Raw genomic sequence first — 19965 nt, forward strand, 5'->3', positions numbered from 1 at the left:
CCTTCTTTGCCAGTCAATTCACTATTTTAGTGATCTGCAAATGTAAGAAAGAGCAGGCATATTGTAGAATTTTAATTATATTTTTATACTTTTTATTTAGTAATTTTCTACAATATAAAAAAAAAACAATGCTTCAAGTCCATAGTATTTTTTTTTTGCAATCGAGAAACATTTTATACATTATAAAATATTCTATACAGATTAACTTCTGGAAATTGAACAAGTATTTTAAAATCAACACTTTGCATAGATTACTATATTATAGAACATAAATTTGGAATTTAGACATTCAAAACTAATTAAGAAAAGCTATTTATATTTTACTGTTTTACTACCACACTGATGTTGCTTTTGTAATACTGAATACTTAGAATAACCTTTTCTCCTTTTTGAACCTGAATGGGTTTATCAAGCACAATGGCAGCTTGTTTCCAGTGAGATGACTTGCTTGATGTATCCAAAACAATATCGTTATCCAGATATACATGATACCAAAATGGAATACCAGTCACTTGACCCGATTTACAAATCTCCACCTATAAAATTAATAGGTGTGAAATTACTGTTTAGCAGTAAACTTTTTTTATATAAAATTAAATTGAGCATGATTCCCTAAAGAAGTATATAATGTGCACAAGTGCATGTCATTTTGCCGTTTTTATAGGTTGTTACAGATGCTTTTGAAGGAGAAAATACAGAGCCAAAGTTCATTAATGATTTTGGATAAAAAGGTGGAAAAAACACTTATTGAATTGGGTGTGATGAATAACACCCTAGAATACAAAACTGAAAACAATCTTGATGTGTTTAAAAAAATGAGGTCAAATTAACAGAATGAGAGAATGTCAGCAGAAACAGAAAATTCAGAGGAAACAAATCCAAACAGAGATACAGGATGATGGATATCTGGCATAATAATTCTTGAAAAAGAAAGATTTTGGCATAATAGTTGATTGCAAATTGACTGAGGCAGACAATACAATTTTAGGCTGTATCAGTAAACTTCCAAATCATTGGAAGTAATAATTTTACTCTATTTTATTCAGGTCAAGGCCATATCAAATAGTGTCCAACTTTAAGAACTATTCAGAGAAACTGGAACTTATTCATAGAAGAATAATGTAGATCAGGGAACTAGAACTAAATCCCATGAACTAATGCAGTTGGCCATGCTAAATCTTAAAGAGGGATAACGATATGGCCAGTTCAATTCATTCACTCAGACAAATGGTAAAACTCCATTGGACACATTAAAATAGAGTGTTATTAGCTATCTACCTGGACTATTTTAATTTGGATTCCAGCAACAAGCAAGAGGTTGGACTCAAACTAAAAGCTGCTGCTTCTAAAATTGACTTTTTCTGTAAATACGTATGCATTTTGCATAAATCTGATCTAAGTAAGTAAACTCTACAAATTAATTTTGGCAAACTAATGAGGTGGTTCTATTATTATTATTAACATCTTGGCCCATTTTTTGCTGTGTTTTATAATTTTTAATGCTTTAATAATAATAGTTACTTGGAAACTATTATTTTTTTAATACTGTTGCATGCTTTGTTGAGTCATTTGATTTGTGAGATGGGCACCTATATAAATTTGAGAATAAATAAGCAAGAAAGCAATGTAGCTGTATAAATTTTAGGATATCTATTCTGTAGACTTACCTCAACTTCAGTGCTGCTGTTATTCAAGTAGGGATTCATGAGATCCACTCTCAAAAGTTCTACTGAGTTGCTTAAAGGTATATATGGGAGTGTGGAGAGATCCAAAAAAATGCGCATAGGTACCTGAAACAGAAAGTTTTAAGATTCTGCACAAAGATAAGACAGTACAATACAACATACAACAAAATCTTCCATCTATGTTCCATCCTGACATTTATGCATATTTCTGAGTCTTAAGAATTTGTGTGGATAAAACTGTTGGTGTTAAACCTATACTATGTAAATATGTCCTTGTGCCAATATTGATAGTGGCAAAATAACGTTGTACTACTTTATTGACAGAATTCAGGATTCCAAGTTAGTCCAATCAAAATAGTATAGAATTAAAGATGATCAAGTTTTAATGGCAGGAATGTATGGAATGGTACAAATATATATTGCTAAAAAAGTAAACAAACAGCATTAGTTACCAACAGGCGATGAAAGCAGGTGGCCAGTTTAATTTTGAAAAAAACAAAACAATTGAAACTAACCATATTTACATTAACTTCTCATAAATTGTACTTCTGCTGAATTATCATATTGTATGCTTGAAGACTGTATAACAAAACATTAGAAGACTTTTAATATATACATGCCCATTAAGTCTATTATTTTCTTTAATCTATTTTCTAATTTTTCAATAAGCAGCTTTGCAAATTCTGGATACGAATAGGATCACACAGAATTGATTTGTCTTTAAAAACTTTGGCTTTTCAATATTTGAAGGATTATCTGAATATAGAAAAATATAAATTCTTCCAAACCTTGAATTGGTTGATAAAAGGTGCTATGTTGAAACCAAGTGTGGGATCTGTCCCTTGAACAGCAGACTCAAGTAATAATAAATTGGATTCTACAAGCATTCCATATATTTTCACATGGTGTGGGAATATCTTTCCTCCAGAGTGAAGCAAACACCTAAATATAAAAATGTATAGAATCTAATAAATATTTCAACTTTTCAGTTGTTTAACAATAGCATCAGCATATTAGTTTTTTATATTTCTAAATATTAAATATACTGAAACAGAAAATTGGTAAAAATAAGTACACTTTTTAATGTGTAAAAATGGCAGCTTAGTTGTTATACTGAAAACAAATTCTCAGATTTTATTTCTTTATAAAATTTATAGGTCACCTATCTTACTTCAAAGTAATTCTGGACAGCCTACAATAAAAAAAATAAAAACTATATAAACTAAAAACAAGTTAATATAAAATCCAGAATACAATGGCCCAATTAAAAGATGGGGAGCAGGATGGGGGGGGGGTAGGTGAAATTTGTTGTTAAGAGCTTCAACCACCTCCACTTGAGATTGGTTTGGACAAAAAAGCCTAACCAGCACAAGACTGTGCAGCCCAGTCCCAGCCCCTGTATCTGGCCCAAAAGGATACCTGCAGAGAGGTCAAGGAGAGCGAAAATGGCTGCACTACTCCATCTCACTCTTACCAGATATCATCATCAAGTGTGACCAATGCAGTTTCTGTCCCATAAACAGTCCTGAATCCTAACTTGAAGGAGTCCAAGTTTCATCCAGGATCCTCTGAAGTTGCCAGGCCATTACCTTTTTCACAACCTTCCCTAAAAACAGGGAAGTTGGAAACTGGATGAAAGTTGTCCAGGCAGGAGGGATCCAGTAATGTTTTTTAAAAGGGGGTGAACCAGGGCCTCCTTAAAAGCCCCTGGAAATGTTCCCTCCTCCAGTGATGTGTTAATCACTGCCTGGACCAACCTGCTAGTCACCATCCTGAAGGCTTCCACTATCTGGGAGGGACAAGGATCTGACAGATGGTGGCACTGACCACTTGGAGGATCCTGTCCACTTCCTCAGGTCCAACGGGGTCAATTGTTCTTAATATATTCTGCATTTGACTCCAAATAGTAGACTTTAAGATTGAAAAACAATGATGCTGAAATAATTAAAACTGTTAAACATTAATTCAGGTGAAAATGTGTAGCATGAATTAAGCAAAATGCATTGACTGGGCATTAAAACCCCAACTTTTGATTCTGATGTGACCATGTAATTCTGCAACACTGAAAAACAACAGCAAAATCATTATTTTAAAAATGTAAAACTAGACAGGATGGGCACATCTCAAGTCTCTTTAATTAAACATATTATCTAGTGGTACTTAGGAAGTGTTCTTTCTTTGTTGCAGCACCTATCTTCTGGAAAAGCTAGATTTATGACTCCCACCCCAGGGATGTTCTAAAAGGTGCTGAAAACCTGGCTATTCTCCCAGGCCTTGGGAAAGGTTGAGTATTAAGTCTCTGCAGGGTTTTTATTTGCTATGAACATTTTTCTCCCCAGACAATTAAGATCTTTGTTAATACTATTTCTTGCTTTTAAATTTGTAAGCTGACCAGTCTGTGATGGACTTGGTCTCTAAATTGTAAAATGTATTCAAATATTAACCTACTGATAAGTATATTTGTCATATAACTTGATTGGTGCAATAAAAATCCAAGAAACTTGTTTCTTACATTACCTAGATATTGCAGCTTTTTCCATCACATCCTGCTGAATTAAACCAGAAGTTTCTATGACATCCAGAATTATAATGCTCCATAATTTGTCAGATTTAGGTCTTTGTAGTACCTTGTTTTCATCTTGTAGATGACTAAGCCAAAACTCTAATGTTTCTCTGGGAAATTGGTTGACTTCTGAAATCAAACTGAGAGCTACTTGGTGGTCTTCTTTTTCAACAGAGCTGTATGCTTTAATTGCTCCAAATTTACCTGCAATTACTGGCAAAATTGAAAAGCCTTCTGATACATCCAATATATACAGAGGATCAACAGTTACAGAATGTTTGATCTGGTTCTTTTCAAGCTCATGGTGACCAACAACATCCATTGAATGTTGGTGACTTAATGATGACAATACTTTTCCTATTGCAATCTTAAAGCATTCATGATACTGCAGATTATTTAATAAAGCAATTTCAGTGGATTCTAGCATACATTCTTGGCAGACATTTTCCAGTGTGCTTGCTGTCTGAAGACTGGCTAGAGCACTGCAGAGTTCAGCTTCACTGTTCTTCTCCCTCAAGTTTCTTTCAACATCCGTTCCATATCCTGAAGTCTTAATGGAAATTCTTTGAATCCTTAGATAGCAGTCCTGGCAGCATATTTCCATTGCCACACGATCTCCGGATTTCACTGAATGATCTGTAAACCATAAAGAAATAACAATTGAAATACAAACTAATGCTATTCAAGTGCATTTTGAAAAATATTTAATATTTAAATAATTGTTTTCCAGTTGTTGGAGAATATAATTCATCTGTAACTCTTAATGCAGTTCGACAACACATGTCAAACAGCTTACGATAAACAGATCTACATGTTGCACTATGCAAATATTTTATTTTAGCCATTGCTTGTGTGTATTTATATAATACTAGCTGTACACAGCCATGCGTTGCTGTGGTTCAAGAAAGAAAAGAGAACACGGACATTTGTAATATGTTTAATTCCACAATGCTTGTGGGTATACAATATTTTTTGTTGTTCCGTTGTGTGTGCAGATATAGAGATTACGTCCAACAGATGGTGCTGTTTTTCAAAAAAGCATGTTTTTACCTGTCACAGGTGTGACATCTATATAATATAGGTATATAGAAACACTTGCGTATTCGAATGCAACGTTGTGTCAAAATTTCAAAGCAATCGGTGAAGAACTTTCGGAGATTTAAGATTTTGAACAAACAAACATTTACATTTTTATTTATATAGATAGACTGAGCCACAAATAGTTATTTATAAACAATAGTGTACTTAGTAATAATCCATTACTAAGTGTGTAATTTGCAGTGATGTTCAAACTAAGATAGTATTGGAAACAAAAAGGCCTGGTTGAATTTAGACATTCAGTATTTGTGTAAAAATTACTTCAAAATCGTATTTTAATTTTAATGGAATAGTTTAAAATGATAAAAGGGAAGGTGAAAAATGGGATAAGACAGGCATTTAAACAGGTATTTTACTTAGCTACATAATCCCACTCTTTTTGTGGAATTTGCATTTCAGTCTTTATCCAGGATAACCATCAAATTCCCATAATCCAATTTCAATTTAATTCCTCAAAAAAAGAGGAAAAAGCACAAAGATTATTATATTTAGTAATAATCCATTATAGAAAGCTACAGAGATTAGAGGTTAGGTCTGTACTAACCTCTTGCTGAGGTATAATCCAGACGACTGTGGGAAGGCTTCAAAACAGCTGCACCAAGTTTGCAATGGCTGAAGCTGTTTCAGGGAATGGGTCCTTAAAGGGCTTCACTTGACTGATTTGTATACACATAATGTTAGAAATTAACAATATATTCCTAAGTATGTTTTCTTGAGTTTAGATGCAAGTATGTTTGGCTTCCAACTGAGTGGGAGACCTGATTGTTTGCTGAGGCCTTTAGCTAGTTGGGTGTAAGAATGGGTATGTGCTTTGTTGCTTTCCGGGTTTTGTCATTTCTGAGTTCACTATTTTATTGCTGTACTGGTTTTATTATTTTATAGTCACATGCTTATGTGAACCACCCAAAGTTGTTGGCAGTCGGGCAGTGTAAATAGGAATAAAACAAATAATCATAACTCTTTTTTTGCTGACTAAAAATCACAAATAACTAAGCTATGACTAACTCTAGTTATGAACGAAAACAGATTATAAAGTTCCAGCTACAAGATTTAGGTTTCACTTTTCTCAATGTTGTTTATTTCTATCTCTCAGTCATTCCAAATGCTTCATTACTATCTCTTGAGTCCTAATGAAACAAAGCATTATGACTGCTTTTACTAAACCCATTCTAAATCTATAAATTTAACTTATTAGATAAAGAAATATCACTAATTTACTTCTGTAAAAGCAAATCTTATTAAGAGATGTAGTGTGATGAATGGAAAACAACAATACAATTTAACTAAATCCAAGTCACAGGAAGAAAATGAAAACGAGTTAGCCAACTCAAAACAGTTGGCTAAGTTGTTAAGTAAGACAGGAAATAAACCTTAAGTGCAAGAAACTTAAAGCTCCATAATGAGGGATACTTATGATCAGTTCTGAAGTTCTTTTAGTTATGACTTCCTAATTTTCTGCAATATGTATTCTGATTTCTTGGATCTCCAGGTATGATTTAGTTTTACCCAAATAGGTGAACTTTGACAAGTTCAGTATTTTCCACAGTGGAGTTCTTCAATACTTTTTTCCTTTTTGTTTAAAGAATAAAATTGTGTATTATAGGTTAAGTTTTGTTAAATCAGGTTCACTATGTGCAGTGTCTCTGGAGAGAGAAGAGAATTGAATATATCAGCTATACATGCAAGGTGCCTCAACAACTGACCTGATCAAGAATGATAGGCAGAAGCTAGATTTAGTTTTATCTATCCCCTAACTTTCAGGGAGAAGATTTATTCTCTTTTATACAGAAAGCATCTTTTCTTGGAGGTTTTAATCCTTTGAAATTAGATAACATCTTAAAAACAAAATAAGAGAATAATAGTCAAAGGTAAAGTCTAGATTATTTAAATTACTAACAGGCAATTATAAATTAAATCATTTTCCTTTTATTCCAGTATTTTGGTTCCTTTGGTTGGGGAAAAAGCCAAAAGAAAAACATATTTTTTCACTAGAGAATAGAACCTTGTTGGACTCTCTTTCTTTTTACTGTTTCAAGGATTAGAATATCTAAAATTTGGCACAATCTCCATAACCTTGACTTTTCACTTGTCTGCTTGAAATGTATGTCTATGTGATAAAATACACTTGTATTTGCGCATATGTGTAACATTAAAACAGAGATATACACTACTGCCCCAAAGCTTGTGCAACCTTTATTTCTTTGACTAATTTGATGTCTCATAACTCCAAGAAATGCTGGCTGCACACAATATAGCAAAACAATAAAAAATGGCATTAGTCAAATAAGGAATAGAATAGATTCAAAGAAGAGAAAGTACAGCAAAATGGTGAACCTGGAAAACCCCCAAAGCCCCAATAATTGACATCCAATAAATAGAGCACCAACCACCCTGGAAGAACATGGCTCTTTAAAATGCTAACAGGGTAGGTACTGTATGGATCTCAGGGAGAACCTCCTATCTTTATTTTTACAAGTTCATGTAATCAAATGACATTTTTATCTATAAATCTATACTTTTATATGATTAATTTCATTTTTTCTCCATTTTAACAAAAGAAAAAAGAAATTTCACTTTTGGTTTCAATAGAATGAAAGACATACCAAGGAGACCTTGTACAGGATAGACTGCTTGCTCCCAACAGGTGTCCACATTTGGACTTGTAGAAAGAGTAAGTTCATCATCAAGCTGCAGTGTAAACCAGACTACAACAGCATCTAGTATTCCGTCTTTAATAATGGGTATATTCATCTTGGATGGCTTACTAATCGACAAATTTTTTAGCTCCTGGTCAAGTATAAAAGAAAAATATGATGGTAAGTTACAGTTCACTTTAATCACTTTCTACCCCAAAATGTAATTTATTAAATATTTGCTTTTAAAAACTGCTCAAATATAGAATTTATTACCAAAAAGTAGATAAATAGTAATAAGTCAGGTACAATATATAATGAAATAATTTTTAAAGAAATGTAAATAATTCTTGCTCATTCTTCAAATATTGTAGATCGGGGTAGTCAACCTTGGCTCTTTTATGACTCGTGGACTTCAACTCCCAGAATTCCTGAGCCAGCAAGAAACCTCCTTTTCCTCTCAGCATGGCTGGCTCAGGAATTCTGGAAGTTGAAGTCCACGAGTCATAAAAGAGCCAAGGTTGACTATCCCTGTTGTAGATACACTGATCCAGATTTTCCCAAGGAGTATACAGCTATACCTAGAGTGCAGCTACATAGTAATCTCTAACCAGCCTTGGCTGATTTGTAAAAGTTTTGCAGAGTTGACCTTGCTTATGACCAATAAGAAAAATTAAAGCTGTAGGCTAGACTGTAATTCACAGGAATATTTCCTAAGAAGATAGCAGCCAAATATTTCTGGATTGTTCCCCCCAAAACAACATAGATATGTTTATGGAGACATCAGAAAATGTCACTTTTATTTCTTGCTAGAATATCATAACCAGCTGAATGAATACAAATAAAACAAATATATTGATCTGTGAATTCTACATAGCCTAAGAATTGTGCTACTAGATTAAAAATGTTGCAATTGGTGAAGAAGGCTGCAACAACTCAGTGACAATAATACTGACTGACTATATTATTGACTGATTAGATTGACTATATAGTAATATCTGGATTCCCAAATATAATTTGCATATGCCAATATTTGGCTGTCTTTAACCAGGGTGGGAAAAAAAGAACATTATGATTCCCATTTAAACATACTGCTTCAAACTATTAATTAACTGTATAGAAGAGTTACATATTAAGATTTTGCCTTTATGGCTAAGAAATAAAAACCTTGCTTATGACAGAGAAAACATTCATCTTCTTTTAAGGCATATAATTGGCTCACAGATTAGATGCAATGATAGTTACTTTACATATTTTTTTCCTTCAAATAAATAAATGACTTGGTACAATTGTTTGAGTATCTTCCAAATTAATTTCTCTTTCTAATATACATAACCTGTACAAATCTTCCATTACTTTATTTTTCAGGTGTTTCTACCTCCCTGTTTCTCTATTCCCAAATTATGTTGTTGATTAAGCTTAAATTTTTATTTCACAATTTTACTTTGGTTAAATTCTGCTTAAATATAGAAACTGACTTCGGTAAGTAATCTCTTTTGTTTAAGCAATGTAACAATACCATTCATACACATTAATGTCAATAGGTAACAGTAGTTGCATGCACAGAAAAAAAATGCCATTGTGATAGCTGACAAATAGATTCTACAAGATTAGGTCAACCAATTGAGTGAAGGTCAGTAAATTTTTACATATTAGTCATGCATCTAAAACAAGGGTCCCCAACCCCCGGTTCGGGCTGCACAAACAAGCAAAGCCCCATCCATCAGATGCAAGCAACATACAAAACCACGCACCCTCTGGTCCGTGGAAAAACCTCTCTCCACATAACCGGACTCTGGTGCCCAAAAGGTTGGGGACCTCTGATCTAAAACATGCATACAATGCTAATAAATATTTAATATACAAATATGACATTTGGATAAATGTTAAAATATTGTATGGAATAAGGGTATTATCCTAATGAAATTCATTTTTCAGTTCTACAATAATAACTAGTAATTATTAGTCTTTTCTTGTGCCAGTAAATTACCTGCAAATTATTAAAATTGACTGTCATAACTTGAAAGATTTCTGTAAGAGCTTTATAACCACCATGTATTCTGCTGAGTTTTTCAGTAGTGTAAGGTTCAAGGGTTTCACTGGAGTTTAGAGAAGCAGATGTTGGACTGCAAAACTTCAGTGTTTCTGGCAAACAGACTCCAGCAATTTCTTTTACCTCCACTCTAAGAAAAGGAAATAATAAAAATTAGAGTTGACTAGATAAATTCAAGCATATTTTCTTTTATTATAATTTATTTTCCAATTAGACATGGTGTTTTGCATATTAAAAAGTCTCATTTGGAAGTTTTGATAGCTGAAAAGCTGGAGGTTAGTACTACTGTTTGAACTTAAAGGGAAGGTAACTTTTACAGTAAGGATAAAGTATCTCCCCCCCCCCAGCCTATTGTTTATTGAAGAAATCTGATTTAGGTTAACTTTACTTAAATATAGCTGATGGGAGTGGATTCCAGAAGTGGGGGGGGGGAGGAAACACATACTTTCCCATGTGATTCATAGTGAAATCTCCCTATCTAGGATAGGATAGGATTTCAATCTCTTGTGCAAATCTAATCATGATTTTTTAGGAATATACAGTATTTAGTTGGAGTTGAAACAGATCATTTTCTTTAGCCTCCCATTTAGCCGCCCATTGTTTTCAAGTAGCATAATTTGTAACTTGAACCCCTTAATACACTGTAAACCAATGGCATTCAGTATGTTTTTACAATTTTGAAAAAAATGTTACTTTAATTTATACATCATAAATCTTAAAGAGTTTGAGTGGTCATAGAATTAGACATAGAGAAAGAGAGAAAGTGTAATCATCTTATAAAATGCTTAGTGTTATGTCATTATAGCAAAGTATGTTTTAAAGAGGAGGTCCTGCTGGTCTTGCTTCCTCACCTATCTTTTTAACAGCAGACTGTATTTTTATCAATCTTGTGAATGTAGTGAAAATAACTACAATACAAGGCTTTCCTGGAATACATTAATGCATGTGTATATTTATTTGTTAGATTTATATCCTCCCTTTTATTCAGAAGCCAAGGCAGACTCTATCCTACTATTTCCCCTGATTCCAACAATCCTGGGAAATATGTGTGCTAGAGTGAATGGCTGGCCCAACTCACCCAGTGAATTTCCATGACTGAGGCTGAACTACAGCCTTGGTCTCACTGCTTTTATACATAAATACAGTGGGGCAAAAAAGTATTTAGTCAGCCACCAATTATGCAAGTTCTCCCACTTAAAAAGATGAGAGGCCTGTAATTGTCATCATAGGTAGACCTCAACTATGAGAAACAAAATGAGAAAACAAATCCAGACAATCACATTGTCTGATTTGGAAAGAATTTATTTGCAAATTATGGTGGAAAATAAATATGTGGTCAATATCAAAAGTTCATCTCAATACTTTGTTATATATCCTTTGTTGACAATGACAGAGGTCAAACTTTTTTGTAAGTCTTCACAAGGTTGGCACACACTGATGCTGGTATGTTGGCCCATTCCTCCATGCATATCTCCTCTAGAGCAGTGATGTTTTGGGGCTGTCGCTAGGCAACATGGACTTTCAACTCCCTCCAAAGGTTTTCTATGGGGTTGAGATCTGGAGACAGGCTAGGCCATTCCAGGACCTTGAAATGCTTCTTACGAAGCCACTCCTTCGTTGCCCGGGCGGTGTTTGGGATAATTGTCATGCTGAAAAACCCAGCCACATTTCATCTTCAATGCCCTTGCTGATGGAAGGTTTGCACTCAAAATCTCACGATACATGGCCCCATTCTTTCCTGTACACAGATCAGTCGTCCTGGTCCCTTTGCAGAGAAACAGCCCCAAAGCATGATATTGCCATCCCCATGCTTCACAGTAGGTATGGTGTTCTTTGGATGCAACTCAGCATTCTCTCTCCTCCAAACACGACGAGTTGTGTTTCTACCAAACAGTTCAACTTGCATGTCTTACATTTTCTAATTATTGCTCCCACAGTTGGATTTCTTTACACCAAGCTGCTTGCCTATTGCAGATTCAGTCTTCCCAGTCTGAGGCAGGTCTACAATTTTGTTTCTGGTGTCCTTCGACAGCTCTTTGGTCTTCACCATAGTGGAGTTTGGAGTGTGATTGTTTGAGGTTGTGGATAGGTATCTTTTATACTGATAACAAGTTCAAACAGGTACCATTAATACAGATAATGAGTGGAGGACAGAGGAGCCTCTTAAAGAAGAAGTTACAGGTCTGTGAGAGCCAGAAATCTTGTTAGTTTGTAGATGACCAAATACTTATTTTTCATCATAATTTGCAAATAAATTCTTTCCAAATCAGACAATGTGATTGTCTGGATTTGTTTTCTCTCATAGTTGAGGTCTACCTATGATGACAATTACAGGCCTATCTCATCTTTTTAAATTGGAAAACTTGAACAATTGGTGGCTGACTAAATACTTTTTTGCCCCATTGTATATACATTACCTGATTTGGAAGAATTTATTATTTACACTGCTTTATTTAGTACATAACTTATACAAAGAACCTTTGCTAATGAAAGGGTAAAAAGTATTAATTATATAATTATCAGCCTAGAAAATACATAATTTTTCTATGATGTAGAATGAGGGAACTGTGTTTTATGAGTATCAGTCCAGTATAAACTTGTCATCAGCATTTTTATGATTAATATTTTGCCATGCTATTGTATTTTTATAAATGATTGTATGTTTTAAAAAATAAAAATAAAAAATAAAAATAAAATATTTTGCCATGCTTATTAACATGCTTTTAAAATTCTTCATAATAAAGTTAATGAAAAAAGAACAGAGACAAAATTCTTTGCTTTAAAAGTAAGGCATTTTCTGTTTTTTTTTGTCTAAAAATTAAAGATTTTTTTTTTTGTAACAGTAAAAAATATACCTATGATGTCTACGTATCTCTTTGCATTCCACTGCCATGCCCCACATAGTAGCTCCTGCTGGAATAACTCTACCATAGTTTTTAGAATCATCTCTACCATCCTTAGGCTGTAAAACAGACATAGATTAAAAATTGTGTAACAAGATTTATTTATTGTTCATGTATTAAGAAGCAATACTTATATTTTAGCTTACAGAGTACAAAAATGCCCAAATACAACTTTTCAGATTAACAAAATTTTTGAACAGGCAGAAAACTTCATGAACTTTATAATATAAAAATAAGGTATCTTTTCTTATCAGGCCTTAGACACTAAGATACTAACCTCTGGTGGTAAAAGTAAGTGTTCCCAAGCGTGGATCAAGCTTTCTACAATTCCCTCACCAAATAATCCAGCATCTACTGTTTCGGTGATAACAAGGGAAACTCTATTAAAAATAAAAAAATAGTTATAACAAGAAGCCTTAAAAACTATAAAGCTTAAATTTAATAATGTGACATTAACAGTCCTTTCTTATACAATTGTGATCATCTTGCAAGTGAGTTTCTTCAATAAGAAGTTACTTATGTACTTGCTCTAAAAAATACTTCTTAGTATTTTAATATAAAATACCAAAACAGCAGCAGACATTTGGAATTGAAGGCAAGGTGAAAACAGGTATCTTTTTTCATTTGGGTTTTATATAATTTTATTTTAATTATATAATTTTATTTTAATTCAAAATAAGTGACTGTGAATTCAGTATACCAGCTACTGAGTAAACATACTTCAACTGTATAGTATAATATTACATTGTTTACAATAAAATCAGTAAAATATTGAAACTTAAAAAATCAATTTCAGTAGAAGGATAACACATTATACAATATTTGCTCTTGCTATGGAGAATATGAATATTATTATTCATAACATTAGTAATGAATACCATATTTAATTCAAAATAGCAGAAAAAATATAAGACATAACCTTTCAGGTATGTGCTTTGGAATTTCTATACCAAAGGATTTCATGTGAAGAAGTTTGATTTCTCCATCCAAATTGTTTGCAGCTAGCACTTCATAAGCCAATTCATACATGGTCTTTGATAATTCACAAGCATAGACAGGAGATGCTCCAGCCTTTTTAGCAAACATACTGAAAAAGCAGAAGACATTCCATATAAATTATAATAATTTTCTGGGTTAGACAAAATACTAGTAATTTAACCTTAATGTAATTTCTGTATAAAATATTTGATACTTATTTTTAAAAGTCCTGGGGCATATGGGGGGGGGGGCATAAAGTTCAGGTAATAAGAAATAATATCATTAATTTCTTAAACGTTTTTTTTAAAAAAGCTAGTTGTATCAAACACCATTTTAAACCAAAATAAAACTAGGGGTCTTGTTTATTAGTTGTAGCCTCCCCAACTTTATTTGCTATGGAAAAAGACTCTCATACTTTGTAATAGATGAGAATGCCAGGATACTTAAAAAACTGTAAGGAAACAATGGTTATTCAATCTTGCTACAAGGGTTGTAGGGCTATAATAGCTGAAGCCTCTTGGCATCTGTTTTGAATATGCTAATGAGTGCCATGTGAATGCCATCTGGCAACTTTTTATTGAACTTGCCTCATTGAAATATGTCACTAAATCTTAGTCATTATTACTTTGTAAATAAACATGCCAATATTTGTATCACAAAGTTTCAACAAACCTGAGAATTCCCGTTCCTGTTCCAATATCAAGTACGCTTCTATATCCTGAATGAACAGCTTTCTGGATTGCTTTTTGATACAGCAAATTTCTATTGTAATCATTAAGCATAATGAAATGCCACCGTTCTACCACCCAGTTGGCAACCCGATAAAAGTTCTCTTTTGCATCAGGAAAGTCAGGGTTTAACTTCACAGCTTTATGAAAATATGCAGCTGCTTCATCTCTAAAGCCCAACCTAACAGAAAAAAAAATTACACTATCAATAAAAGCATAAATGTTTAATTTTTGGAACAACAGAATTTTGAGAAAAATCTATATTTGTAATATGAAGATATATAGCAGTTTAAATTATAGAAAAGTGCAGATGATAATTATAGTTCACTGTTGGAAATAAACAAATGACACATGTACTGTGTAAATAAATCTTCAAGTGCTTACAGGTAGTCCTTACGTAATGACTATCCTGTTTAGCGATTGTTTGAAGTTACAACAGTGCTAAAAAAAGTCAATTTATTACTAATCCTTGCACTTATGGCCATTACAGAGTCTCTGCAGTCACATTATCCAAGATTTGGGTGCTTCATAACCAGAAGATGCTTATGATCACTGAAGCATCCTGCGGTCCTGTTTGTGCTTCACAAATCAGCTTCCGACAAGGAGAGGCATTGGAGAAACCAGCAGTAAAATCCAAGTTGTAATCACATGATGTTTTGCTTAATGAACATGGTGACTCACTTAATCATCGCAGAAGTGAAATGAAACTCTATCACAGTCATGTGATAACTCACTTAATTACCATGTTGCTTGATGACCAGCTGCTAGTCCCAGTTATGGTTGTTAAGTAAGGACTATCTACAGTATATGATAAATCATCTCAATAATACTGAATCAAATATAGTGTTTTCTCTTATGGAAACCTGAGTTGATAACTACTGCGATAGAGTTATCCATTTCCATTGTGGAAATTAACCTGGGAAAAACAGAAGATGCCTATGCACAAAATGATGAGGATGAATCTTAAAATTAAACATAAAATAAAATAAACACAAAGCAGCAGTCTAGAAATTATAGTTAATGATACCTTTGCATTTAGAGTTTGTTCTAATGAATCTGAGCTAACAGACGAAAGAGAAGCTGCCAAGATCAAATGATTGTAAATACTTACACATGTAGAATTAAGAATGCATATCTAGTTAATAACTTTGTAATATATTTAAACTAAAGTTCCTTGACTCAGACGCTTTATGTGCATTAGAATATTTAGTCAAATTATGGCTAATTAAGTATAACTTCACACCTGAAAAGATGTTCCCCCATACTGTTATATATAACTTCATCATTAGGATATAATTCCAGGGCATGCTCATAGCAATCAAATAAATCTTGAATTCGTGAAAGAGAATCCAGCTCTTCTGCCCATTTAAAAAGGGTTAACTGAAATGCTTCCTAAAAAAACAAAAACATTGTTCAAAAATTTAGAGATTATTATGTTTCTAATAAATAAGTAAATAAATACGCAGCTGTGGGTTGTGAACCAGTTACGCCCTTCCTGAATCGACAATCCCTACCCACATTCACTCATGCCCTAGTCACCTCCCATCTTGACTATTGCAATGCACTCTACATGGGGCTGCCCCTGAAAAGCATCCGGAAGTTCCAGTTGGTTCAAAATGCAGCGGCCTGTATGGTTTTATTCAGACCTCGGTGTGCAAGTGTCACCTCTCCAACGGGAGCTGCACTAGTTGCCAATTTGCTTCTGGGAGCAATTCAAGGTGCTGATTGTCCTTAAAGCCCTTCATGGCTTGGGACCAGGTTATCTGAGGGACTGGTCTTGCCGGTCACATCTACAGTGGGGAAGCATATTGTTTTTTAATTTTTAATTGTTTCTTTTTTATTTTTTTCTGTTTGTAAGAGGCTATATAGGTGGCTATATAAATTTTCTAAATAAATAATGAATAAATAAATTATACACAATGTTCAGTGTAGTATACATGTGGTTCACACATTTATTTAGGACAGGGGAAAAATAAGCAGAAAATTTCTCACCTTGACATCATTTTTAAATTCAGGAGCTATGTTTAATACCAAGAGATAGTGAGCATATGCAGTTCCAAAGTCACGATCCTCCAGACAATGTTGAGCACTTTGCAAGGATCTGGAGACTAATTCACGCCGGCCAGTTTCTTGACTAACTTTGTGTCTATGCCGAGATTTGCTTTTACTGTTAGGCATTTTTAATTAAAAGCAACTCCACTTTGTCCTGCAAAGATAAAGCATTTATTCTAGGATTGTGGACAAATTCTATTATTTTATTACAATTAAAAAATTAAATTATTGTTGTCCCCATTGCAATTATTTATAAAATACGATCCATAAGTTAATTTGTACTATTTTGAACATTACTATCATTCTGTTCCCAACAAAAGGAATGTGGAGGACTCAAAATATAGCATGATTCTTATTTTTGTAAAGGCAAGAATGCACTCTATAAGTCAAACCTTATATTAAAACTGGAATGCTGTGAGTTTTTTTTAAAGACAGCAGGCTGTCTTTAGAACATCATACACAAGTAAGAAAGATGCATATTATCTTATTTAGTCTGGCTAGCAGTATTGAATGAAAATAATCCAACAACTGATTTGTAGTACAAATAGTCCATGGTTTATTATGGCAACTGGGATGAAGACTGCTGTTGTTAAGCAATGAGGTCATAAAGTGTGATGTCACATGAAGACATTATGTGATGACAATCACAGTTGCCACTATAACCCCAAGATGTAGGTTTAAGTGGGAAGCCGTTCCAGGTAAGGACTGTGGGGGGTGCTCAGAGGATGGGGGAGGCCCTGGAAGTCCCATTCAGGCTGGGCGTGAGTGAAGAAGTTAGAAACAAGGTCAGTGCCATGTGAGTGAAGAGTAGCCTGGGGAGAGAGAGTGTGGCGCTGGCCCCCCCTGGCCTCTATTTGCTCATTGGCTTTGACTTTAGTTATGTAAAGCCAGAGCAGAACATTACAAATATCAATCACAAAACGTCAGGGCACCCTAACTCTCACAAGTGCAAGGTGGTTGCCAAGTGCCTGACATAGGTGTGGTGTAATGGCCAGAACTTTGAGAACCAGCTATAAGTACCACTCATTTAGGCTATGGCAACTACGAATGGTCACTGAATGAGTGGTTTTACACATAGCTAGAATTTTAATTCATATTCAATATACTTTCATTGTGAGCTTTTCTATCAAATCTAATCAATCATTATTCTGTCATAGACCAGCAGATAAAACACAAGAGTCACAATTAAGACAAAAGGAAAAAAAGAGTTAAAACTAGGAGGTACTGTACAGATTATGAAACAGTACTTGGCTGTGCTCATGGAAATAATATCAGATTGATCCAATAATAAGATCTTGAGATAAAACAAATCTGAATGACCAGGATATTTAGGGCGAGCACCTACAGAGAAAAGGCAATACAGGGTAACATGTTCCATTAGTTCAATTAGTCCCCCACCACACAGACAGTCTCCATTGGAAGAAGAGTTTTTGGGTATTTTCCTTCAATAACAGCTTTCGGGAGGGTATTGAATCTGCCTAAGAATAACGCCCTTCTGAATTTTGGAATTGTTATGCCATTGAGATATCTAGCCCATTGGAGAAGATGTGCACAGTAGTTCAAGATGTTTGTGGATGTTGCTGGAAAAATCTGCTTGCAGCTCTAAATCAATGGTCCAGCTTTTCTACTTAAAATGTTATTCTTTAAGCAAATTAATTCTAAACTCTACTGCTATTAGCTGCATCAAATTATGTGCCCTCATTTTTACAAAATAGATTCAAAGAACAGAAAATATGTTCAAGGAGTTTCAGGATTCTCTGAAAAATACCCAAGACTGACCAAAGAAGTGAAGTGATTAGATTATGTAATTAGGGTAAACCCAGTTACATACACAATAGATAAAGAAATACTGGTATTTATTTATTTATTTATGAGACTTATATACCGTTTTAAGTGCAAGCACTCTCTAAGCGGGGTACACCAGTAAGCAATGTATATATATATTTACATTGCCCCCAACAATCTGGGTCCTCATTTTACCTACCCCGGAAGGATGGAAGGCTGAGTCAACCTTGAGCCGGTGAGATTTGAACCACTGACCTGCTGAACACAGTCAGCTAAAGTGGCCTGCAGTACTGCACTCTAACTGCTGCGCCACCTCGGGTATGTTCAACTGCAATAACTAAATGCTTATTTAAAATACCGGTATGTATAGAGCCCTACTAAACAAACATTTTATGTGTTTAACTTATATAGCTGTCTACTCAGCACACAACTTAGGAAAATGGATATCATGAAACAATAAATTCCATTAAGGTGGAATATAAAATTCTACTGGTACAGAACATTATTGAAAAAGAGTTACATAACACTCAGTGGTATTATGGCTAACCTATTACTAAAACATGGCTTTTGAGACATACTGCTAAAGGATTTGAGTAAATCTATAGGAAGAAATAGCATAATTGTATTTTTCCCACGAGCAATCAATCTGCCCTTACTTGTAAATAAATAAGACATGCTCCATAGATATTAACAAATTGATGGAATTACATGAAACGTGGTCCCAAACTTTGCATAATTTAAAACTTTAAAAGTTAATATCAATACCTTAATGTCAACCCATACAACAAAAGCTCTTTTGATGTCCTATATACAATTTAAAAGTAAAAAAGGCTACTGAGAGAAAAAGGTTTGGGAGTATAGAACTCCTCTAGGAAAGGCAGAATATAAACCTAACCAATACTAGCGCAATAACATGTAAAGTTTGTGTTTGTGTGGTTACTAAAACAACAACTTTTGCGCCAATATCCCTTGTGAAGAGGCCACGTAGTAACTCGAGAGCAGCAATTATCTTTTGGTAAATCTATTTACTAATATTTATTTATTCAGAAATGCTAGTCTTGAAGGTCCTCTCACACAAATTGCTCTCCCCATGCAAAAACGAACGACATGGAATCTTACTTAACCTTTTAAAACTTTTTTTTAAGGCGAACCTCTTAAAATCACTTTCAAGGGCAGGCGAAGAGGAAGCGGACCTCCGGCTTCTCACTTACAAAACCACGCCGCGCTGAAGACCCTCTCTCCTGTTAGGCATACGCGCGTTTATGGCAGCCAGAATAACGTTTTCGAATCACCCGCACTCGCCAGAGCTTCCTCAGACAACAGAGGCAGGTTCTCAAAGGGAAAGAGTCCCGGGAGAGGAGGAATCAGGACGCAGCCATGACTTTCACACGCACATTTTCCGCTTCAGGCCCCTCCGCGCTGAGTGTTGAGGAAAGGCGAAAGCGGAGCTCAAAGAAAGAGACCGCCGTTGACAAGCCGCCAGTGGA

The 19965-nt window shown here is 34.3% G+C and overlaps 1 protein-coding gene across 4 annotated transcripts; it reads right to left on the bottom strand.

Moving 5' to 3' along the window:
- Nucleotides 1-147: 147 nt before the first annotated feature.
- Nucleotides 148-19959, bottom strand: PRMT9 (protein arginine methyltransferase 9). Of its 4 annotated transcripts, none has more exons than XM_039355654.1 (13): nt 19690-19959; nt 16634-16847; nt 15885-16033; nt 14586-14822; nt 13855-14022; nt 13213-13315; nt 12888-12994; nt 9970-10162; nt 7950-8133; nt 4203-4884; nt 2474-2627; nt 1668-1790; nt 148-536 (listed from the first exon to the last, which is right to left on the bottom strand). In XM_039355654.1, the coding sequence occupies exons 2-13, from the start codon at nt 16817-16819 to the stop codon at nt 321-323; spliced, it is 2502 nt and encodes an 833-aa protein (XP_039211588.1). In that variant the 5' UTR covers nt 16820-16847; nt 19690-19959; the 3' UTR covers nt 148-320. The 4 variants fall into 4 exon arrangements, with proteins under 4 accessions (XP_039211588.1, XP_039211587.1, XP_039211586.1 ...); XM_039355653.1 differs by having other exon boundaries at nt 19630-19959; XM_039355652.1 differs by having other exon boundaries at nt 19603-19959.
- Nucleotides 19960-19965: the final 6 nt, after the last annotated feature.

Source organism: Crotalus tigris, unplaced genomic scaffold (assembly GCF_016545835.1).
Source record: "Crotalus tigris isolate CLP2741 ecotype Arizona unplaced genomic scaffold, ASM1654583v1 scf7180000018716.860359, whole genome shotgun sequence".
NCBI classification, from domain to species: domain Eukaryota; kingdom Metazoa; phylum Chordata; class Lepidosauria; order Squamata; family Viperidae; genus Crotalus; species Crotalus tigris.